General features: G+C 31.5%; 3 protein-coding genes across 10 annotated transcripts; 2 read left to right on the top strand and 1 right to left on the bottom strand.

The window, feature by feature from the left end:
* The first annotated feature begins 844 nt into the window (after positions 1-844).
* Positions 845-6,504, top strand: LOC107915785 (NAC domain containing protein 50). Of its 3 annotated transcripts, none has more exons than XM_016844969.2 (5): positions 845-1,054; positions 2,591-2,797; positions 3,468-3,745; positions 4,326-4,559; positions 5,238-6,504. In XM_016844969.2, the coding sequence occupies exons 2-5, from the start codon at positions 2,752-2,754 to the stop codon at positions 5,820-5,822; spliced, it is 1,143 nt and encodes a 380-aa protein (XP_016700458.2). In that variant the 5' UTR covers positions 845-1,054; positions 2,591-2,751; the 3' UTR covers positions 5,823-6,504. The 3 variants fall into 3 exon arrangements, with proteins under 3 accessions (XP_016700458.2, XP_040933991.1, XP_016700457.2); XM_041078057.1 differs by lacking the exon at positions 845-1,054 and adding an exon at positions 2,327-2,436; XM_016844968.2 differs by lacking the exon at positions 845-1,054 and having other exon boundaries at positions 2,327-2,797.
* A 2,117-nt stretch (positions 6,505-8,621) lies between these two features.
* LOC107915784 (eukaryotic translation initiation factor 6-2) lies at positions 8,622-12,123 on the top strand. 2 transcript variants are annotated; one of them, XM_041078056.1, is made up of 9 exons: positions 8,648-8,779; positions 9,513-9,538; positions 10,002-10,090; positions 10,309-10,405; positions 10,481-10,566; positions 10,649-10,693; positions 10,921-11,051; positions 11,509-11,619; positions 11,705-12,123. In XM_041078056.1, exons 3-9 carry the CDS (start codon positions 10,081-10,083, stop codon positions 11,960-11,962), a joined length of 738 nt encoding a protein of 245 aa, XP_040933990.1. In that variant the 5' UTR covers positions 8,648-8,779; positions 9,513-9,538; positions 10,002-10,080; the 3' UTR covers positions 11,963-12,123. The 2 variants fall into 2 exon arrangements, with proteins under 2 accessions (XP_016700455.2, XP_040933990.1); XM_016844966.2 differs by lacking the exon at positions 9,513-9,538 and having other exon boundaries at positions 8,622-8,779.
* Positions 12,124-14,250: 2,127 nt separating this feature from the next.
* On the bottom strand, positions 14,251-19,195 carry LOC121207693 (protein BTR1). 5 transcript variants are annotated; one of them, XM_041078052.1, is made up of 9 exons: positions 18,941-19,195; positions 18,726-18,834; positions 18,197-18,435; positions 18,010-18,116; positions 16,368-16,561; positions 15,411-15,535; positions 15,002-15,097; positions 14,865-14,926; positions 14,251-14,763 (listed from the first exon to the last, which is right to left on the bottom strand). In XM_041078052.1, the coding sequence occupies exons 2-9, from the start codon at positions 18,808-18,810 to the stop codon at positions 14,667-14,669; spliced, it is 1,005 nt and encodes a 334-aa protein (XP_040933986.1). In that variant the 5' UTR covers positions 18,811-18,834; positions 18,941-19,195; the 3' UTR covers positions 14,251-14,666. The 5 variants fall into 5 exon arrangements, with proteins under 5 accessions (XP_040933986.1, XP_040933987.1, XP_040933985.1 ...); XM_041078053.1 differs by having other exon boundaries at positions 18,726-18,828; positions 18,941-19,147; XM_041078051.1 differs by having other exon boundaries at positions 19,025-19,141.
* Positions 19,196-24,491: the final 5,296 nt, after the last annotated feature.

Below are 24,491 nucleotides of genomic sequence, written 5' to 3'. Positions count from 1 at the left end.
AAAACATTAATTGGTTAAAATATGCCATTAGTCCCTATACTCTTTACAAAATTGAAATTTAATCACTATGCTTTTTTTTCCTAGAAATTGAATCTCTATTTTTCAGATTTCAAAAGTTAGGAACAATTGTTAATGTTATTATTTCTTTTATTAAATTTGTTAATATGAAATTTTGAAATAAGAAAATATTCACTTGGTAACCATGTAATTAAAAAAATGACATTGTAATAAACTTAAATTTAATAAAATAATTTTAATAGTGTTTACATTTAGACCTGAATTTTGAAAATTAGAAAATAGAATGACTAAATTCCTAAAAATAAAAAGAACAAGGACTAAATTCTAAATTCATGAAGAGTACATGAACTTATGTCATATTTTAATAATATAGACTATTAATTACTAGATTACGACACACCCATAATATAGGTAAAAAAAAAGAATTATGTAACAATTATATTTATAAAAACTTATATAAATAACAAATAAGGCTTTAGTTGAGTGCTAAAGTACAAAGGTTGAGATCTATAAAAACCTAAGTTCAAATTCTATTTTTTGTATATATTTATATTTTCTATATAAAAATACAAAATGACAAAAATATCCTCAAAATAATACAATTTACATTGTAATTTTTTTTTGTTACTATCAAACTGAGTTAGTGTCCAATTGTTTATGTATTCAAATCAGTTGTTTAATTAACGCATTTTTAATTAACATCGTATAAGAATAACTAATATATTATTTTTTAAATATATTTAATGCATTATTTTCATTAAATTAGAAAAAATTGTAATATGTATTATTAAGGGTTTATAAATTTCCTTATCTCGTTTTTCTTTTTCCGCGTTCTCTTTTTCTTTAACTTTTTTCTTCGGATCTTGTCTTGGGGGTGGGTGGTGGCGCCCCCCTCCACTTTTTTTGTGTCAATAAACAATGTCCTTTCTAAAGTTTAGAAACATATCACGTATACTCTCTTGAGTTCTGGCCGAAGAGATGTGATTTCTCAATTGTCCCAAATTGGAGTGGTGGAAGCATATCTTCGCGTTATGTGGTAATGTAGATCTTAAATTTTAGATTTTTTTCGGAGTTTAGATCAGGTTATTGCTTGCTGTTTTTGTCATATCTCGCTACTTTTTTCTCGATGATTATTTGATTTTACTTTGAGAACTTCGTGTATTGCATATTGAAAAGGAGATTAATTGTCTTTTTGTTTTTAGGTATCTTATAAACATTGATCATTTAGTGTCAAGTTTAGATATCTAATTTACGAAATCAAATCTTTACTTTTACATTTGTGATTATCAAATTTAAGCTATGTTAGGAAGTGATTGAGATTTAGGTAGAGGCAAAACCATTTATTTATTTATTTATTTGTAATTATGTATGAATTATTTAATTTATAAATAATTAAATAGGTATAAACTTTTAATGAAATATTGTTTTTTTATTAAAAAAATAAATATTAATATTGCTTTACTAAACATTTTGAAAATTCTCAATAATTCTTTTAAATTTTTTGAAACATTTAGTTAAATTTTCTTCTCGAAAAAAAATTATTAACCCCAAAATCAAATACCAAGATTTACGAACAATTTATTTTCTTTTGTCTAAGATCCCTTCGATATTTAGTAGTTATATCAGATCTTAATTAAATTTAGGCTCGAATCGAGTTAAACCCTTAAATTGAAACAAAGCCTTTCCTATATTATTTTCTCTATTCATAATGTTAGAATCCGAGACCTTACTTAATTGTTTCAACTTCTTAGGGGTATTTACACTTAAAATTATAAGTAATTGCAAAAACAAAAATAGGGATAACTCTCAAAATTATACACGGGCTTTGGTTTAATGTGTAATTTTATACATTAATTTTGATTTTATTCAATTTTGTAAATGGAATTTTAATTTTGATCCAATTCACACAAATTTTAACACAATTATCGATATAACATCATTTTGTATTTATATATTGCATATAGAAACAATTATATTCATTCGATATAAAAATAAATTGATATATTTATTTATTTAAATGTATATAATTGAATCAAAATTAAAATTTTATGTATATATTGAAACCACAATCAAAGTCTCGTGTATCAAATTATATGAATCAAAGTTCGTGTATGATTTTGAGATACCACAAAAAATTTATGTCCAAATAACTAATTTTCCCTTTATTTGGTAAGAAACTTATTAAATTTTCCTTTTTGGAAATTATATTATCGCATCATTAAAAACAAAATCCTGTACTGGATTTTTTAATGAATTTTCGATTCTTTTTAACCATATATTGACCACAGTTGACAGTACACACTGTAACAATGCAGAGTGAGTAACGCACCAATAAAAATAATTAATTTATTAACTCAATTCCACTAAAACCCAAAAATACAAAACAAAATTATAAGTTGAAATTTCTTGCTATTGAAGGTACCCTTGTTTCTTCACCCTCAATCAATAACTTGTCCCAGTATCTCTTTTGTTCTTCTTTTCATTTCTGCTTTCAACTCAAAAAAACCCCTTATTTTTGGTTTCCCCCAAAAGTTATCGTCGTTTATGGGTGGTGAAACTTCTTTAACTTTAGTTTCAGGACCAACTTCCCCGCCACCGTCGGCGGCGGCGGCGAAGACGGGTGGTTCAGCTACGGCGTTGGCACCTGGGTTTCGTTTCCACCCAACAGATGAAGAGTTGGTTAGCTATTACTTGAAAAGAAAGGTTTCCAATAAGCCTGTCAGGTTCAACGCTATGGCTGAAGTCGATATTTACAAACATGAACCTTGGGACCTTTCAGGTTGAGTTATTTATTTTGCAGTTCTCCATGTTATTTTTAGATAGACTGTTGAGATTTTGCTGAAATTTTAAGAGGGTGTCTTTAAAATCTAATTTTTTCATTTTTGGTAAAGTTTTTTTGTTTTGGGTAGAATATGGCGAAATATTTGGTTTTTGTTTACCTTTTTTGAATATCTCAACTTGGGGAAATAGTATAGTTCATTTAAAAAAAAATAGATGGATTATCTGTTAAAAAAATTTAAGAATATATGAAAATTTTGGGGTCTGTTTTTATTATTATGTTCAGTATATCTTTTAGTAGCTAAATGTAGTATTTTTGCTTATCTCTTCTTATAAGAAATGTGATATTTCGATATTAGTTGTCTTTCCATTCTTTTGGGTTTTCTGTAAGAACCTTGCTATCACTTTTATGCTGTTTTGATAAGGTTTACTGGGTGGGTTTTAGTTCATTCTTGAGCCATGGTGCTCTATGTTACTCGGGCTCATGTGTGAGTGTTGGATATGGGTGTGCATCCAACACGGGTATGATTAGACTTTTCTAAGATTTTCCATATATTTGGAGGATACTTGGAGGTTATATACCCGTTGGATACGAGATATGTCAAGAAAAGTGAAAGTCTTGAGCAACGTTAGATGGTCCTAAAGTTTCTTCTTGGTGATTGGTTTTTCAGACAAGGCGAAGTTGCAAACCAGAGACCAAGAGTGGTATTTTTTCAGTTTATTGGACAAAAAGTATGGGAATGGAGGGAGAATGAATAGGGCTACAAACCAAGGGTACTGGAAGGCCACAGGGAAGGATCGAGAAGTCCGACACAATACACAGCTTATTGGGATGAAAAAGACGCTTGTATTTCATAGTGGGAGAGCTCCAGATGGGATGCGAACCAATTGGGTCATGCATGAGTATCGGCTTGCTGAAGAAGAATTGGAAAAAATTGGGGCATTACAGGTTAGAGACCTTATAAACTGATCTCCATGGTGACTATGATTTGTTAATAAGGTTGTGTGTATTGATGTTATGGCCTACACTTTTATGCATGCTAAAGATATCTGTAGATTTCAGCTATATTTTAGATGATGAAATATTTCGAATTTTAACATGAAATACTTAGTACATTATGCCCTAGGTGATGGATTGGTTGATTTTACTGAAGAACTGACATGCTTGTGATATATATTTTTCTGTATGGAAAGATATGAGATAGGGGATAAGACGAACGCGAACATGAGCTTGAATTGTTGTAAATCTTTTGCTTTTGTTTCGTTGCATATGTGCTGCTACACAATTTAGAAAATGGACGGTAAATGTGATTCTGGATATCATATATTATGATTTTTTTTTTATAGCTCGAGATAAGTAGAATTCAGACCTTACTCTACGGGATCCATTAGTACTTTTGAAACCTTTTGAGGTCCTAGAAATTTCTCTACAACCAAACATTATTGTTTATAACTTGGAAACTAATATTATAAGAAATTTTTTTTCTTCCTTTTTTGCTTTTCTTTTCTCTATCTTTTGAGTGGAGCAGGGGTATGTGCTATGTAGAGTTTTTCATAAGAACAATATAGGACCACCCAATGGAAACCGATATGCACCTTTTATTGAGGCGGAATGGGATGATGGTTCAATTCCTTTGGTTCTGGGAGTAGATACTGGGGATGATGGTGTAGCTGGAAATGTTGCGATTGCTGGCAATGATGTGGCAACTACTGAAAATGCAGCAGTTGAAAACAATGCTGATCATATGATTGGTTCTGAGCAGGTTTGAGCTTTATTTTTTTTCTGCTATTGCATTTCTTAAAATATTGATCTTTATTATAGGTGCTCATCATATTCACAGTTGAACTTTTCCTTAGATCCTCATTTTGATGACTTCACATGTTTTAAAGTATTCTATAACAATTTCTCCAACTTATAAAGGCCAGCATAATGTATGATTGCCTGCAAGTGATGCAACACGAGAAGCTGATTATATCATGGTCCGAGGCATCTTTACAATGAATGGTGGTGATATTGGGTATTTTAGACAGAATTGATTGTGTTCTGCTTCTCTTCATGTAGCATGCAGCACTTGTATATCGTCTTCTACATTCTCCTTTTTGGCTTAAATGATAAATGATGCTTGCTTGTGAATTTACTTCTATTTCTATGTTACAATGTCTCCCTTTTTTTTTTACCCTTCTAGTACTGATGACGAATGCAAAGTTTTATATGCAACAAAATGTAGAATTGGAACCCTAATCGTGCAAGAAATATAGATAGTTGACACTATTAGTTTAGTTTTATCATCTCTGTATAAGGTTTGGTGTTTCCATCTTTCATTTTACTTTTCCCTTTCCTGTTTGTATGCAAGTTGGACAGATACAGTTGTATTATCGAAAAGTCATCTGCCTCATTTTCTTAAGTCTTGATTGCTTCTAAAGCTTCTTTTAAAATGTAGGAGACTGAACATGCCGGTAAGGATGCTTTGCCTAATGATGAGGTCCCAAGAGAGATGCTAAATGACAAAACAGATGACTGTCCTCCATTGCCTCCATGCAAGGTTGAGAGACCCGATGATTGCCCTCCCATATGCATGCTTAACAGGGAAGCATCCTTGCCACTACTCCGGTACAAGAGAAGACGGCATACTGATTTGGGTCCCAACCATGCAAATGCTTCTGAGAATTCAACTCGAACAACTCAGGATCGTTGCTCATCGACAACAACCACAACGTCGCCATCATCTGCGACAACAACGGCGATTTCTGCACTCTTGGAATTTTCTCTAATGGAATCTCTAGAACTGAAAGAGAATAACCATCGCGTTCCTCCACCAACATTTGACATTGCTAATCTAGACTCTGTGGTGCCTCCAAGCTGCATGAAACTTATCAATGAATTGCAGAAAGAGATCCGCAAGATTTCTGTTGAGAGGGAGTCATTGAAGCTTGAAATGATGAGTGCTCAAACTATGATCAACATTCTCCATTCAAGAATAGATTCCCTTAGCAAGGAGAACGAGGAGCTAAAGAGGAGCAACTGAGACGGGTAGCATGCGAAGCCTTGGTACTCGCATTTTTATGCATTGAATAATAGTTCACCAGCGCAGTTGTAAAATTGGTATTAGCATTTGGTTCTGTTTGTTGTTGAACAATGTTGTAGCTTTCTTGCATTTTTTAAGCCCTAGTTGCATTTTAAATCTAACCAAATAAACATGGGTTCACCTCCCATGGTTGTGGCCGTCCGTTTGCCCCAAGTCTCTGTTATGACCTTTGCTTTTTGATGGACTCTGTTTGCTGTTATCTTTGGTTGGTGAAGTTCCCTTGCTCTTATGGAGTTAAGATGTTGGCACCTCTCCGGGGTTTCATCGTATCTGAAGATTTAGCATCTGGTGGCTGTTGTAGCCGATGTTCGGCTTTGGCTCCACCTCTATCGGTGGTCTAGCAAATGCCAAGGCAACTTTGGGATTGATTTTTTGGGGCTTCATGGTGACATGGCCTTTACCAGAGGCGTGCAACAGCCTCTCTTTTTGTTTCCCGGTGCTCTCTCCCTCCTCTGGCTTGTGGGGTAGTGGGTTTGGTTGGACTTTGCTTGTTGTACCTTTCTGGGTATCGGACCTTTTTGCTGTAAATTTCATCACCTTTCTGGGTATCGGACCTTTTTGCTGTAAATTTCATCTCATTTGAACCAAAAAGAAAAAGAAGAAGGTTATCAAGTTCGTTCTATACATCCTCTTGCATGAAGTTGCCATTTCATTTCAATATTTATCATTCGTGTATACACACATCCAACGAGGGTTGAGCGTTTTGCCAACACTTGTTTTGAGCACTATTGAGCTTTTATTAGGCACTTAAATGATAAGAGTTCAAATTTTGTCATCATCATTCTCCTTCCAATAAAAAGAAGTCTTAACATAGTAAGTGTGTTTATTAGAAATTTTTAGGGGTGTGCATAATTTGGTTCTAATTAAATTAACTTATTCAACCGAATTATTTTGATTAATCGATTGGTTACCAAATCTAATCCGGTCTTTTAAAATTTTTGTTAACAATTAATTCAGTTTGAAACTGAATAATTTACCGAATTAACCAAAATTATAAATAACAGAATATTATAGAACCAATGTATTAGATAGGTTAACTTGATATTAAAAAAAATTCTATTAGTAAAAGAAAATCAAAGTAAAAAGTGAGAAAAATTTTACAAAATTTACAACTATACAATCTTGAGTTAATATAGGAGTGGTTTTTCAAATGTATTTATGTAACTGATTAGGCCAAAACGTGAGCAAATAATATCTTGCGGATTATTTCAAGTATTTGTTAAAAATAAAAATGATTGAAAATGCTAAAATATATGAATATTATCCTTTATTTTATAAGGGTAATTTTTTAAAGTATCATTACATTCTCAAGAAAGTGTTGAGTGTACTAAACATGTTAATGTAATTATTTGGCTTTTCAATTAATACTTTTCTACTAAGGCAAACCCAGAATTACGATTTAAGGGGTAGAATAAAGTCTAAATATTTTTTTGGAGGATCAAAATTAAATTATACATTTTTATGATAGTAAAAATACATTATAGCTATTTTAATATTTTATATCTTTATAATTTTAAATGATTAAATTAAATTTTTATCATTTTTTGAGATAAAGTATAATTTTACAATTACTAATTTAATTTTTTGTAAATTATAAAGGATTAAATGAAAAAAAAATCATTTTATGAGGCGGGCCCTACTAGCCCCCGATATATATTAAAAATTGTAAAATAACCTTCCCATCAATCACATTCTTAAAATTTAAAATTACATTTTTATCCTATTAGTTTTTTATATGAGCTATTTTATAAAATGACATAATTAAAAAAAATCATAATAGATTATTTCCTTTACTTTCACAATTTAATCAAACTGTAAATAATCATTTATTTTATTTTCATTTACTAATTTTATATATCTAAACAAAATAAAAATTCATAATATTTTCTTAACTTTCCTTTCATTTCCTCTATTTTATTTTTTCTTTTTATATAATTATTTATAAGATCAGGGTAAAAAATATTCTAAATAATAATTTTTGAAAAAAAAATAAAATGGTAATGTTCAAGTAAATAAATATATTTTTTAAAAATAAAATGTTGTAAATATATATAGTTATTTTTTTCTCTTTTCAAAGAGACACGAGGAGTTCTCTTTAAAAAATGGAAAGTTATTGGAAAAATAGATAATATTTTAAAGGGTAAATTTTCAAGAAGAAAATCAAAACTACAAGTACAGGTTTTCAAATTTTCATTATTTAATTTAAAATTTATGAAAAATATTTGGTATACTATTAATATAATTTAAATTATTTAATTAATGAGACAGGTGATAAATTTATAGCTTTGTTTGTGAAATTAAAAATGTGTATTGCTAGTGTACTAAATATTCACATAAAATTTATTGATTTTATTATTTTTTCCTTAACGAGTTGGTGTCTGTTGATTCGTGACACTAAATTCGAATAGATGTAGCTTAGTTTTTTAGATTATAAAAAATGAGTTTTCTAAACCAATCTTTTTACTTATTCGATTTTAGTAAGAAAGTCACGATTAATTGTTTTGAGTCAAAATTTTTAAGATTTAATATAAAATATTTTAAATATTTTAATTAATTAATTATCATTCCTATTTCCATCTAATAAGTATATGCCAAATTCTAATTCCAGTATCAAAATGAAATTAGAAAAAGTTTTAAAATGAAAATGAGGAAAAGTTAGGGACTAAATCATGAATAAATCCTTTTTTAACCCTCTTCTCCAAGCTTTTTTTTTTGCATCTTCCCCAAGTATTATATATATCAAAAAGTTGTTTTCTTTAATAAATTTTGCTTTAAAAATTCCCGACCCACGCTCATTTCGATTCACACATACATCCTCCGCCGCCAACCGAGCCATTTGTCTTCCACTTGTTATATCCCTCTCTTGCCTTCCGAAAAGAGCAGCAAAATCAAATAAGGTAATTTTTTGAAACCTAAACTTGAAGTTTTGATTTGATTTCTACTTTTTGAGTTATTTGCATCACTTTCCTATTATTTGATTTCCTGTTTTATGATCCTACTGCTTCTCTCTCTCTTTCTCTCTCTGTTTTACTTTGTTGAGAAAGGTTTTTTTTTTCCAAAAAATAAGTATCGGCTTACCGGAAATAGGGGACTGTTATCACCGCTATTTTATGTTGAATTGCTATATGACGCCGCGATTTGCTGTTATTGATGTCGAATTTGTTCACACTGCTATTGAGGTCTTTAGTGGTGGCAGCAACGCCGCACTGTTAGGCCACCGCTATTTGAAACCCTACTTCATTCTCTTTGAAATTTAAGCAATCGTATTAGTATTCTATTTTATCAGGTTTCTTTGGTTCTATAAGAGACGTAAGGTTTTTGAGACTTTCAGTTGCCATTTATATTTGTTCCTTTTTTATCTTTTTCCTTGGAAAAACTAAAACTACACCGTAAATATATATATACACACACACAAAAACACACATATATATGTTCTTCTTTTAATGAATCCTATTCATGTTTACGGATTTGTGTTTGTGTTGCCGTTTTATGTTTATGGATGCTTAAGGTTCACTTTGGAATTGCTTGTTAGTGGTGTTTATTTAATATTCCTAAGGAATTGATTTAGTGAGATACAGTTTCAGCTAAGCATTTAGTCCAATGATAAGCTCACGTATCTCTTTTTAGCAGGTTTCAGACCTTTTTAACATATATAGGTGAGCTGGTTTTATGAAGATGACCGAAGTTCAGATTGTTGTTCAAACATTGTTCAAGTTTTGTGAAGGAAAAATGTTTTAATTGTGTGTGTATTTCTGTTATATAGGATTCTGGAAGTGATGTATGATGAGATTTTCGAAAGAAGTTTTATATGTTTTTGTTATTTGATAGAACTGTTGAAAGATGGTTTGAGATAAGTAGAAACAATTAGTATAATGTCTTATTAGATTGTACTTTTTCATTGGAGAAGTTCTCTTTGAGCCTTCAATTTGATCACATGTTTTCGTATAGCACCATCTTTCATGGGTAAAAAATGGATGAGAAGGTTGTTGCTTGAATTCGACCACAAATTTTGTTAAAGGGTTACTTGCTGTAGACTTGTAGTATATTATTATGCATGACTGTAGGATGAGTATGATTTTCTTTTTCAGTCTAAGAATTGTATTTTTCTTTTTTTGTCAGGTTGATTTAAACCCAGCTTCTTTATCGCAGAGCTTCTTCCTTTCTGTTCTTATCTTTTTGATCAAGTCTCTGCTTGATAATGGCAACTAGTAAGTTTCGGTTCAGCCTTCAGTATGTTTATATTTAATCTTCTTTTGATGTGACTAAGGTAGTCATACTATTGCTATGTCTTGTATCTCTTATATTTGTATAGATTGCCATTGTGGTTAAATTTCTTTAAATTCAGTACTCATATTATTTGTTAGTTTTGCAACATTTGGAGTAAATAGGTCTACAATCACAAGTCTTATATCGTGGATTTTTGCAGGGCTTCAATTTGAAAATTCATGTGACGTTGGTGTCTTTTCCAAGCTGACCAATGCCTACTGCTTGGTTGCAATTGGAGGGTCAGAAAACTTCTATAGGTGAGCATGTCTTCTAAAGTTTTCTTCTCTTTCCTATTTTCGATGATGTACTTAGGTTATAATGGCACCTTGCAGTACTTTTGAGTCAGAGCTGGCAGATGTCATTCCAGTTGTTAAGACCTCTATTGCTGGCACCAGAATAATAGGACGTCTATGTGCTGGTGCGAACTTTTTTAAGACATTCTTGATTGTACCTGTTAGATGCCTCTGACTTCGCTTATGTGAGCTTTCTTGTTTTAACAGGAAATAAGAATGGGTTACTTGTACCCCACAACACGACCGATCAAGGTAATTTTATGAGTTATGTTGAAAAAGGAAGAATGATAAAGTTGTTTGACTTGCTTCTATTATTTTTATTACTGAGCCAGATCTGAAAACCTATTTGATCATATTCTCTTGTCACCATAGGAAAATGTTGTACATTTGTTACATTTGTTATATTTCACTAGTTTTGAAGTCTAAACTCAGTTTCTAACATTGATGTTGGATTTTCTTTTTATTCCTTCTTATTGAAGAACTTCAACACTTGCGGAATAGTCTACCGGATCAAGTCGTTGTTCGGCGCATAGAGGAGAAACTATCTGCTCTTGGCAACTGTATAGCTTGCAATGACCATGTTGCTCTGACACACACTGATCTAGACAAGGTAAATTTCTATGTCACTAATAGTTTTTATTGCGAATGGGTAAGAAAATGTTTGAACTTGCGACTTCGCTGTCCGATTATAAGTTGTAGTTCCTTATGGATACTGATTATTGACTAGATTATGACTTGGTTGTGGTGTCTTTTCATCTTGGTTTGAAATGATATCTGAACTTTCGAATTATCCTTTAATCCGTGATGATTGTATGTTTGTTCCTCAATATCCTCGATATTTATTTCCCTTTTCAATGTCATAACTTGAATATCAAGGAAAAGAAAACAGGACATTGATCCCTAAGCATAAATCTTAGGTATTTGTTAAAGCATTTCTTTTGCAGTCAGTGCCTTGTTTTAGCTTCCATGCCATGGATGGTTGAAACAGGCATAAATGGGTATTCTTCTTGTGTATCTCAAGATGTTACAATATGCTTATAATGCTGTTCATCCACAATTTGAATCAGGAAACCGAGGAGATAATCGCTGATGTTCTCGGCGTAGAAGTTTTCAGGCAGACAATTGCTGGTAATATTCTTGTAGGGAGCTACTGTGCCTTTTCTAACAGAGGTGGCTTGGTAAGATTGAATCTCTTCCTTTAGCTATATAGTTGCCTCATATTGTACGCACTTGTATTCTGATTTTGGGTGTTGAATGGTGCAGGTCCATCCTCATACATCCATTGAAGACTTGGATGAACTTTCAACGCTTCTTCAGGTTCCATTGGTAGCTGGCACTATCAACCGTGGGAGCGAAGTGATAGCCGCTGGGATGACCGTAAATGACTGGACGGCCTTTTGCGGGTCAGACACCACTGCAACGGAGCTTTCCGTGATAGAGAGTGTGTTCAAGTTGAGAGAAGCGCAACCTAGCGCCATTGTTGATGAGATGAGAAAGTCATTGATTGATACCTGTGTTTAAGCTTCCCCTTCCTTTGGTTAATCAAAAATTGAAGTCCTCCATATAAATATGGTATTACACTGTTTTATGTGATCTCTGAAGTTTATATGAAATGGTTTAAAATGAAGATGAGAAACATAATGTAAGTGTAAATTAAGTGAGATGTTGATGTTTGATGAAAATCACTTGGATGCATCTTTTATTCTTATGTTATGCTACATAGGAACCATTCTATATATGTAATTCCTCAACTTTTCAGCTTTTTTATATAAATAATATGAAATAAAATAAATAATTATCAAAATGGAATAGATTAAATGGTAAAGACGAAAATAGGTAAAATGCACGGTGCCCGTACAGCACAGGCACCACCTCATTTTTCCCATCGCTTGTGTGCTAGAATAAGGATAAGCCTACCCTAAAACAACCCTGTATGAGTAAGAAAATGAGTCTACCACCGCCTTGTAGTAATTAGTAAACCGGCTGTTGAAATAATGAGGGGCTAGCTTATTCGATACCTTTGGGGCATCATCTTCTTCGCTCCAAGGGAAGGCCACTATCCGGATGGGTACGTTAGGGAACAAAAAAATTTATTTTTTAAATAATGCTGTCGGTGTTTTAGGAGAATACTGGCTGCACTGGTAAAAATAAAGTAAATGGAAAAAGGAAATTGAAGTTCAAAAAATAGTCTTGGAAAAGAAAAGTAAAAACACCAGATCTACTTATGAAACGGTTCCAAAAAAAAAAAATTAAAAGCTTTGGGTTTTCACTTTCTGTTGTGGTTTCTACTTCTTTTCTCTAATTTTTAAATGTTGAGAAAAATTAAATATTCTTAAACGTTTGAAAATGTGAAATGTTTTCAAAGAGAAAAATAAGAAAGGTTAATATAAAATAGTACAGTTGACAAAGGCTTTTAAAACTTTTATATTAAAAGGTTTTTTTTTTCAAAAAATTAAAAGTAGGTCCAGTTAAAAGATAAGAAGTCAATTTATTTGATAAAAAAAACTTACATTAAAAGTGTTTCATAAGCAGTTCTGCTTTTACTTTTGAGCTAATTAATGTAGGGATTTTCTTAGAATAAAAGTAGTTTAGGATATCAGACACAGTAACTTTAAAGAAAGTGAATAGAATCTTAATTTTAAAATTTTCAGAACTTTTATTAAAGTTTTATCGTTCAATCTCTTTTTTTAGTTTTGCTTTATTTAAAAATTATTTTAAATTATACTACATAAGATTGACATGTTATTTAACGGTTTTAATAATAAAAGAACCTAATTGATATAACATTAATAGTTTAAAGGTGTAATTAAAATGTTTTAAAATTTAGAGATTAATTTAAAATAAAAATAATAATTTAGAGATGTATAATGCAATTAACATGCATGGAAAAAATTGAGGAGATTCTATAAGTCAATATAAAAGGAAAAGGAAAAGCACTTGGGCAATTAATTATAAGCCCAAAGTGGTATGGTGGGTTGAATAGGTTTAGAGATTTAAGTTGGTATAATCAATTCTCAGTATATAAAACTTTATTTTATCTACAATTAAGTACAAGCTTTAGAAGTGAAATTTAACTAGGAGTGATCGGCCTTGAGTTGAGCTTACAGCCACAGCTATCTTGATTTGATATTTACCTCTACACCAAAAATTTATTAAAGACACCGGTGCTCTTGAGCCAAACCGGGTTTAAATCGAACCCATGCAAAATATCTAGATTAATTTTTTAAGTTCGAATTCAATTTAGTCTAAAAAATAAACTTAGTTTTTAATCCAAACCTGGCCCAATTTATAAAAAGTAAACTTAACTTGGCCCGCCCTTATTTAATTTTTCTAAATTAATTTTTATTTAAAAATATTTTTTAAAATATAATTTACTAAATTTACTAAAAAAGCGTTAAAATAAAAACTTTCTAATATATTAAAAGTCAAGTTGGATTACTTAATTGGGTAAGCTTTTTTTAGATTTTAAGTAATGAGTTTAATGATTATTAGATTAGTGATTTAATATAAATATAAATATATATAATTAATATAATATTTTTTTATGACATAATATATTTAGGCCAAGCTGAGCCATGCTCAAGTAAAAAAACTTGTCCAATGCCCAAATCACATAAAAAAAAAATCAAGCCTTCAATGTTACTCAAACTCATTTTTCGAACCACCTTCCTATTTTCAAACACCCAGCCCATGAGCAGGCTTAGACACCGAGCAACATTTCAAGCCACAAGTTCTTTTAAGGTATGATGAAAATGAAATCATCTATAAATAAGCAAAGTTGCATAAATTCAACGTAAAAAAAGAGGGTATCTTTTCAAAATTATAATTATTTAGATGTTCTAACTTCTAATGAAGCATAACCATATTATACCAGAAGTTTAACCACGGATATCTGTTACAATTATATAACCAAAGCACATTATGCTAATTCCAATTCTCAGTCAAGTAATCATGCCAAAGTCTATTCCATCATCTTTTTTCTTTCTTAAAATTTAAAAAAAAATTTAAAAAATCTACAATTTTTGTCCATGTGTCCCGAAGAGTACCTGATTAGAGCTCTGCTAGAGTAAAAATTTCCTGTTCTTGTTGCTAACGTCATGTTGTTGGCATTGTCGATTCGTAGTGTGCCAATGAATGAGGATATGTTTCTAGTCAAACTATACGAGGAAGTTCTAAGCGGTTCCATCGAAAGATTCAAAAAAGAATGGTTCTGATAACTGGAAAACTAAGCCATTACCCTTTGAGTGGTATTAGCTACCTTCTGCATTATCATGGTTTCAGCTTGTCGAATTGCTCTCTGGGATCCGGTGATTGTCACTTTCCTGCCAAAGAAAGGTGAAAGATAGAAAAGGTTTTTAATAAGGAAAAAATCACCACCAGACTCGATGCATAGACAGCATAAGGATAAAGCTGTGATCGTTACCTATCGGTTGTTCCAGACATGAAATCACCTCTATCTGATATTTTTATCCTGGCCCCACTAACCTGCAACAACAAAGCGCTCATGTTTAGAATATAAGTAAAATAAATGAACCAAATGATATTTTATCGTTTATGAACCTGACTAATTTCCATGATATTTCTTCCACCACGTCCAAGAACCAGTCCAATATGGCCATCTGAAACACCGATAGTGATGGAGTTGCTACGATCCTCCTGGGTAAGAAACATTATTCAGTTTAATTCAGAAACAACAAGGGTTTAGGAGATATCAAAATGGGTTAGACATTACAAATACTGCAATACAACAATTCTAGAAGAAATGTGATATAATTTGGGTGAAATGAGTTATTAAAAAAAGTAATTCTATGAGTCTGCAAACAGAAGAGAAAATGAGCATAGGACTGATCTTTAGAACTATATGGATGTCAAAATAAAACAAATTAAAATATTTTCTCTAAACAGTAAGCAGGGTAAATAGCATAAGTCATCACATGTTATTGATAAAACATGATAGAAAGAGATGAACCTTGGGATTCGAAAACTTCCCTCCAGCCCCATTTGGTGCATAGCTCATTGAATTGTAGGTCGCTGTTGCCATAGAAGGAAGCCCATATGCATGTGGAATACCATGAAAACCAGAGAAGAGAACACCTAAATTTCAAGTTGAAGAAATCTTACTGTAGCATATAGTAATGATTACAGAAAGGAAAAATACCAATCGCACGTTAAGAACAGTTCACTAATAAAATATGATCAAGAATCTGACTAGAAGAACTAAAAGTATCTCATAACAGCATTCCAGAAAACCATCAAAGCGAGCCACTGGATTTTAAACAAACGTAAGAAAATTCCATACCGTCTCATGTACAAAGCTTGAATGAGGTGTCATGCTCTTTTGGCCTCATTTTCTTAAATTCTATGATTACCTCTAAACATAGGCACAGATTGTGTTCGGTTCAGTTATGCCCCAGAATAGACAGGATTGAATTCACTGATTGATAGGATCGTGTAAAAATGATTATTACAGATTAAAGAACAAGTGTGTTTCCCCAAAAAGAAACACACCATGATGACAACTAAGTTTTAACATTTAACTTCATAGGACATGAAAAATGATTTAATGACATAGAAGATTTCCGCCAGGCTTGGACTTAGTAACAGATATTAGATGGAATAGTGTAAAAATTAGTACTATTAAAGAGGAAAAAGTGTGTATCCCCAGCCACCAACAACCCCAGACACAAAAATAAAAGAAAGGGAATAAAAATGTTCTGACAGCTAAGCTTTAATAGTTAACATCATACAACAGCTAAAAAGCTATCTTAGCCAAACATGAAATGTAAAAAAAGTGCTTGCATATCAGGACTAAAATATAACTGTTAAGGATGATATAAAAAGCAATAGTGGTGTTCATGGAGCAGAAACAAGTGATGCAGTGTGAAAGTCTCTTAAGACTCAGTGGCCAAATAAGAAGAGAACACACCTGCATATGAAAATGGAGCATGCATAGCTTGTGAGTAGTGAGGATCTTCACTAAGCTTGGACAGAATTAATTCAATTGCTCGCATCTGCTCGTCTAGAGTGCCAGTCAGTGTCACTAGCCTATCATTCAAGCCATTGAAATTATTATCCTGCGGAGATATCTTAATGCCAGCTTGAGATTCTTCAATAAATGACCTACAGAAAGGCATAAATAACAATTAAAAATGGCAATATCTGTTTTAGGCAGCCAATAATACTTCGGTAGTAACTGACCACACACCACACATGTATAAAACCATCATTTTATGTGTTTTTGTATTACATTCTCATTTTTCATTTCCTCAGATTCATTAGCACAAAACAACATTTCACAATGATAGTTTTCTTACAAGGACGCAAGGAAGTGAAAGTTGTTTGAGCTTTTAGTATTTGGTCATAATTTTTTGCAGGGCTCAAACCACAAGTAGTAGCTATAATCAATTAGGGGAAGCAGTTATACTTCCTGCATCAGAACGACATCTCAGTCACAACATGCTTACTTTATGCGAAGTAGAATATTAGTGCAGAAAAGCACAGGCTCCAATACTACTATTTCCAGACATGGAAGTTACTTTTAAGAGGTTGGTCCATCTCAAAAACCAATTAGGGGAAGCAGTTATACTTCCTGGATCAGAACGACATCTCAGTCACAGCATGCTTACTTTATGCGAAGTAGAATATTAGTGCAGAAAAGCACAGGGCTCCGATCCTACTATTTCCAGACATGGAAGTTACTTTTAAGAGGTTGGTCCATCTCAAAAAACATAAGTGTGCATCAATAGAAAACAGAGGACAAATATAGCAGAATATCATGCAGTTCAGACATTGATGCCAGCTAGACCAGCATGTTAGAAAGCATTCTTCTCAAAAACCTTAAGTCCACAATTTTAGACCTCAAGTTTTTAATCTTTACTAACCATTTCATGAAATAAAATTATTTTCAACTCTCATCCAAGTCAACTCCATGTAAGACTTAACCACAATCTAGAGTGAACCTCGGCCAGACGGGAAACTACTAGCAACTTGACTGGTTTATGCCCTAAAGCCATCATCATCAAGTTTATATAGAAGCTTTCAATAGACAACTCAACAGAAGTAACTCACTATGATGCAACAAAATTATCCCTAGGGTAACTTTTACTAAACTTAGTCCTATTGCCAAGAAATTGTCCTTTCCAGACCTTGTCTCCTGAAAGTAATCCCCCAAATTCATCATAAACAGCTCTTTGTGTGCAAAATTGCCAAATAATCCACAACCCAGTCAAATATATCTTTCATTGCACACATTCTCACATATGACCAATTCCAAAAAGTGCTTCAGTCACTACTAATGCTTATCTGCATATGCTATAAATCAACTATAGGTCAAAACTTTTACGAGGTTTATCCCCTGGAAATATACAAAACAATGGAAGAATAAATTGCACTTTTATAATTGAGCCTACTCAGGATGCTTGTCGACACTACTAAAAACTAAAGAATTGATGTTAAAGAATTTTCATTAATTTCAAGCCTGCAAAACAATATTATGTCACAGGTGAATTTTCAAAAACATATCAACAAAAACATCTGGAATAATCGGAGTGTTCATGCAGACTTCTTACTTTATGGTAGCCCCTCCTTTCCCAATTAAGCTGCCACAAGAGCTGTTGGGAACAACTAGCCTCACCTTTGTTCTTGGTTCAACATCATCATTTTCTTCAATATTGAGCTGACAAAAGGGAAACCAACATTTGTAATAATCTGAAAGACAGAAAATCTCATAGAGTTAAAAGTCATCATAAAGATCACCTCATTCAATAATTTTCCAAGGATAAGTTCCATAACTTTGAGTACTTCATCAACTGTTCCAGAGACCATAATAATCCTATCTGATGTTCCTGGGAAAAATTCATGATTGCGTGACAACTGAATTCGAGCTCCTGATCTGGACTGGAAATCAGTAATTGTTGAACCACCCTTCCCAATTACAGAACCAGCTGCAGCATTGGAGACAAGAAACCTTATATATGTAGCCTTCTCCCCGTTTTCTGACAGAAGAAGAAGAATGAGAAGAATTAATCACTTTTAGTTCATGAGATCTTGCCTTTTTTGGAAAATATGAAAAGTTGAAACAATTTCACACGTTAATAAGGGGAAAACTGCTACGTAAATAAATAAGCGAAATGAAAAGAATCCGAAATTCAAACAATTTCAAACATCAATCATTACATTAGAAACATAAAACAAAAAATTAAGATTAACGTCATTGAGTCAAAAGTAAAAACACAAGTATGAAAAGCTTCGACGAAAAAAAGAAGAAGATTGGATCAGAAATTACCGGAAGTCGGCGATCTAGGCGGCGGCGAAGATCTCTTCCTCGCTTCCTCCGGAGATGACACGTAAGATGACTCTGTCGACTCCATTATCACTTCTCTCCTCTTCTAAACCTTAATTAAAACCAAAAAAAGAGTAAATAACAACGATAACACTGCGTAAACAAATAAATAGACAAAAAAAAACGCAGAGCTTATGGGAATTAATAAAAAAGTTCACCTAAGTAATCAAATGTTAAACAAATAATCAGTAAGAACAGAGATTAATGCTTTTATTTTTCAAAATTTCTTCTCAATTTTTTACTTTCAGTTCGTAGCTTTTTCCTCCTTCGTCTGAGACTTTGAGGCCTGAGCTGAAGTTTTCTGGTTTTTTTTTTTGTTTTTTTAATTTTCGTTATCTATCCATCGCTCGATGGCTTAGTCAGGCTCGTTAGAGTTTTTAATTTAATTTATTATATTTAAAAAAAATTATAGCGAGAAAACCGCCTATTTTTTAAAAGTTAATAACCTAAGGAAAGCTAAAAGTTAATCACATTTAGGTTAGAATATCTTGTCAGTTCCTATAATTTTACAAAAGTTTTTAATTTAGTCCTTATACTTTAAAAGTCAAAGTTTAAAGGGATAATGTCACATTTGGTACCTATACTTTTATAAAATATCCAATGTGATAATTAAACTTCGCAAATGGGGAATGTGGTACCTGAACTGTTAATATGTATTTTATTCTATTACTTATACTTTAATAAAATGTTTAATATCGTACCTAAGGTCTTAAGCTATCAATATGTGTTTTATTATAGTATTTGTTGTTAACACAATTAATAAATTGTTAAACCAATTAATGAAAATTTGACTCGTAGAATTTTTTTTCTAAAACATGTAGTCCACATGGATAATATAGCATTATATGAAAAATCAAATAAAACAAAAAAAATTAAATTAAATTAAAAAACAAATAACTAAACATATGGTTAATAAAAAGAAATGAATACTAAACTTACATGTTATATTATCCATCTGGTCATAATAGTTTGGAAAAAATTTCTACGTGTCAAATTTTTATTGGTTGGTTCAGCAATTTAGTAATGGTGTTAGCACCAAGTATTATAATAAACCATATATTGATAGTCCAAATACCATATTGAACTTTTATGAAAGTACAGGTACTATAATAGCACACTTATTGATAGCAACAATATTGGTAATTTTTGACAAAAATACCAAAAATATTAATTATTAAATTGATATGTTTAAATAAAAAATTTAATTTGATTTTTAAATATAAAAAATAAATCTCAAATTTTATGAAAGTATAAAAATCTATAGGATGTTTTAATTTAATATTTAATTAGTTATGGGTGAATGGAAATTTAATATTCAATAATTTCAACTTATTTAATTTTAATTAATTTGATCATAAAAATAATTGATAGATCCCATATTACGCTAATAATAAATACTATAACAGGTAATATATATTTTAACAACATAAACACGTTACGAGGGGTTTACAAAATATATTATGCATGCCATAAGAAATTATGTAATTGGGCAATATATATCGTAATTCATGTTATACAATTCATTATAAAATATGTAATAAATATTGTATTTAGTTTTTTTTTTTTGAAAAATCACAATGAGAATTTTTAAATTACGAAAAAAATTATAATACTCCAAACTTGGCTTAAACGTTATGATCAAATTTTGAGGTATTACATTTCCCAATTGAAAATCCAAATCAAAATTTAGCTTTGGAAATCGTGAGTTCTAGAAATATTATTTTCGGCAAAACACTTACAAGTCCTTTATGAAATCATGCGCATAATTTATTTATTTTACGGAAAAACGACTAATTTGATACTTAGATTTACGACGAAAATTTTGGAGTAGCTAATTCGAAAACTGTGATTCAGATTAGAGAAAACGTATATTTACCGATTGTGCATTTTCTGAAACTTTAGTTATTAACTTGTCTAAAACTTATTTCAAATTTGCAATGGAAAATTCATATTTTGTTTAATTTAAAAAAAATCAAGCATTCCTTTAACTTAATAGAAAACATGTAAAAAAAAACTTAAGTCAAATAACAAAACTCCAAAACCAAAATCAAATCTGAAAACCTAGTCCAAAAATAAAAAATCTAGAAAACTTAGTTATAAATAATTCAAACCATCTTAGCGAAAAACCAATCCGAGTTCTCAAACGCCGCCTAATCATAATTCTGTTGTTTACCTGAAATGGTGAAAAGAGATGGGTGAGTTATAAAGCTAAGTGTACAACCAAACTCAAAGAGAGAATACAAATAACACAATAATCAGATCAAAGTATCGCAGAGAACTTCATAACAATCAATTAAGCAAAATTGAAAATGCATGTTTATGCCAATGCAGTATTTTTTAGAAAAAAACATAATGCATATTTTTTTAAAAACTTCCTACCCAACTCCGATACAAACCAAATTAGAGTTTCCTAGAACTCGTCCATCAAAAAACACACCAACAAATAATTGTGGACAATGCCACCAGAGTTATAGTTAAACTGCCAGATTAAATATATGTGGTCACGTCACTATATTGCAACCAAGCTGCCATAGCATATATGTATGGTCGTGTAACACCCCCTACCCGTATCTGTCGCCGGAATAGAGTACGAGGCATTACCGAGAAGCACGAAACACTTACAGATAATTTAAATACATTTTCATAACAATTTGTTTCGATTTCATACTATTTCATATTTAAGCTTTATTCACTAAAGTATTTGAAATATCATCTTTATGCAAATAGCACACATGAGGTACATAATTCTATAATTATGAATGAACACATTTATCAAACATATTCCATGTTTTTATATATGTCATAGTTTCATATTTCCATGTATCAATTACCATCACTTCCTCGTATTTCAGACAAATACGTGTAACAATTCATAAATATGCAATTCATTAACTCTTCCTACCAATTACGATTTAAACTGCCAAATCACTTATTGAGCCCAATTTCAATGTTCACTAAAATTTATCATATAAATTTTGATGTACGTATTCATCAATAAATTCCATGTACAAATATCATCATCTTATATTTCCACATACATTTGCTTTCCACATTTATGAATTCAAATAGCATATACAATACATACCAATGTATTTCAAGTACGTTTTCATGATATTTCATTTCGAACTCAGATTATTTCATACTAGAAGTTTTCTCATTAACTCATTTGGAATACCAGTTCATACGGATAATACACTCAAGGCGTAGAAATATATAATCACAAATGAATTCATCCATCAACCAAGTTTTATGCTCATGTCTCATCAACTCGTATTTCCTTATGTCACATAATTCCATGTAATACTTACCAAACTTCTTCAAATTAGTGAACATCTTACGGAATTGAGTACTTCGTTTTTTTCGATGCTATAGTTCAACTATGGTCTTACACACCTTTACATAATGATGCCATAGCCCAACTATGGTCTTACACGTAATCACATATCTCACTGATGTCATATCCCAGATATGGTCTTATACAGTAGCATATAACACACCGATGCCATATCCCAGATATGGTCTTATACAGAAATCACTTGTCACTTGTCACTTGTCATTTGTAGCCAAAGCTACCACTATTCACTGATCAGGTAGCTGGTGCTACCAATTTTCACTGATCAGGTAGCCGGAACTACCACTTTTCACTGATCAGGTAGCCGAAGCTAGCACTTTTCACTGATTAGGTAGCAGAAACTACCACTTTTCACTGATCAGGTAGCTGAAGCTACCACTTTTCACTGATCAGGTAACTGAAGCTACCACTTTTCAGTTGTCATTTGCCATTGATCAGATAAATGTAGCCGAAGCTATCACTTATCACTTTCCCTTGTCCTTGATCAGATAAGTGTAGCCGAAGTTATTACTTATCACTTTCATTTGTCCTTGATCAGATAAGTGTAGCCGAAGCTATCACTTATCACTTTCATTTGTCCTTGATCAGATAAGTGTAGCCGAAGCTATTACTTATCACTTTCATTTGTCCTTGATCAGATAAGTGTAGCCGAAGCTATCACTTATCACTTTCATTTGTCCTTGATCAGATAAGTGTAGCCGAAGCTATCACTTATCACTTGTTTCCATGGTCCAACCATGGTCTTTTCCTTCAATTCATCTTGTCACTGAACTGAAATGCTCAATTTGATCATTTATTCAATTTTCATGCTTTTACATTATTCACGATTTTATCATCAATACATATGAAATAACTCAACATAAAATTCATAAAATTAACAAATAATCACTAAAATTTAGCCATATAAACTCACAAGTTCAATTTTTGTATTATAACGATAATCATAATTTCATAATAAATATTCCAAATAAAACATTATATCATTTCTAATCCAACACTCATCGATTATAACCGGGCATGTGATCAATTTATACACGAGTCATTCATATATATGTATATTTTTCCTCCTCCTCCTCTCCATCCACATCCTTAGTATAAACAACACACTTGTAAGTAACATTATCCATAATTTTCATTATCTACTTATGTGAATATTCAAGCTGTCCATATGTGTCATAGTCACTAAATTATCTTTATCTTGAGCTACAAAACTCCAAATTAAGATCCGCAAATTTTCTCTGAAACTAGACTCATATACCTTCTTACCATAAAAATTTCATAATTTTTGGTTGAGCCAATTAATACAGTTTATTCATTGAAGTCTCCCCTGTTCTGCTGTCTGACAGTTCCGACCCTTCTTCACTAAAAATTAATTATCTTCTTGTACAGGATTCGAATAATGTCCTCATTTGTTTCTCTTGAAAATAGACTCATTCAGGATTCTAAAAATATAAATTTAAGCCCCTAATTATTTTTATCCAATGTTTTATGATTTTCCAAAGTCAGAACAGGGGAACTCGAAATCATTCTGACCTTGTCTCACAAAAGTTATTGTATCTGATGATTTACAATTTCATTGCTTACATAATTTCTTTTATAAGAAACTAGACTCAATAAGATTTAATTTCATATTTTATTCATCCTCTAATTCGATTTCTATAATTTTTAGTGATTTTTCAAAGCTAGACTACTGCTGCTGTCTAAAACAGTTTTAGTGCAAAATGTTTATTTCCATTTTGTCCCAAATTTCACAATTCATACAATTCAGTCCTTGCTCAATTAACCCCTCAATTAAGATAATTTTCTCAATTAACACTTTTCCTAGACATTATAAGTTATTTCATAACTATTTAAATTCAGAATTTCCATATGAAACTTTAACTTCAAACTCTTTTACAAGTAGGTCCCAAACATTCACTTTCTATTCAATTCTTTCAATAAAATCAGCATATAAATAATTTAAAGCTCTAATTCCATGCCAAATCATCATATACTTCTAGCACATATTCATAACAACTTTCAATTTCTTTCATAGAATCAAAAACTAATGAATTCAACAAGTGGACCTAGTTGTAAAAGTCACAAAAACATAAAAATTTCAAGGAGAAAGCAAGAATTAAACTTACATGAAGCTAGAGTATGAAAACCAGCTTTAACCCTCCTCCGTGGCTGTTTTTCAGCTGATGAATATGAAGAGAAATGAAGAGAATTCTAGATATTCCAATTTAATCCCATTTTTATTTAGCCAATTTTGGCAATTTTCCAATTTTGCCCTTATTTCATCCATTTCCTGATTTTTCTCAGCTATTGCCGCCCAAAATATCTCCTTTAGGACTATTTTCACTTTAGGTCCTTCC

Source organism: Gossypium hirsutum, chromosome A10, assembly GCF_007990345.1.
Source record: "Gossypium hirsutum isolate 1008001.06 chromosome A10, Gossypium_hirsutum_v2.1, whole genome shotgun sequence".
NCBI classification, from domain to species: domain Eukaryota; kingdom Viridiplantae; phylum Streptophyta; class Magnoliopsida; order Malvales; family Malvaceae; genus Gossypium; species Gossypium hirsutum.
Note: the sequence above shows the minus strand (reverse complement) of the source record. Positions and strands in the feature narration are given on the sequence as shown.

Bases quoted from the DNA above. Each gene is read 5' to 3' on its own strand.
- LOC121207693 (XM_041078052.1), bottom strand. From the start codon at position 18,810: ATGGAGTCGACAGAGTCATCTTACGTGTCATCTCCGGAGGAAGCGAGG. The intron at 18,436-18,725 runs GTAATTTCTGAT...TTCTTCTGTCAG, and splicing joins GCCTAGATCGCCGACTTCCG to AAAACGGGGAGAAGGCTACA. The intron at 14,927-15,001 runs GTTCATAAACGA...TTGTTGTTGCAG, and splicing joins ATATCATGGAAATTAGTCAG to GTTAGTGGGGCCAGGATAAA.
- LOC107915785 (XM_016844968.2), top strand. From the start codon at position 2,563: ATGGGTGGTGAAACTTCTTTAACTTTAGTTTCAGGACCAACTTCCCCG. The intron at 2,798-3,467 runs GTTGAGTTATTT...TTGGTTTTTCAG, and splicing joins TGAACCTTGGGACCTTTCAG to ACAAGGCGAAGTTGCAAACC. The intron at 3,746-4,325 runs GTTAGAGACCTT...TGAGTGGAGCAG, and splicing joins AAAAAATTGGGGCATTACAG to GGGTATGTGCTATGTAGAGT.
- LOC107915784 (XM_016844966.2), top strand. The intron at 10,694-10,920 runs GTAATTTTATGA...TTCTTATTGAAG, and splicing joins CCACAACACGACCGATCAAG to AACTTCAACACTTGCGGAAT. The intron at 11,052-11,508 runs GTAAATTTCTAT...AATTTGAATCAG, and splicing joins CACACACTGATCTAGACAAG to GAAACCGAGGAGATAATCGC.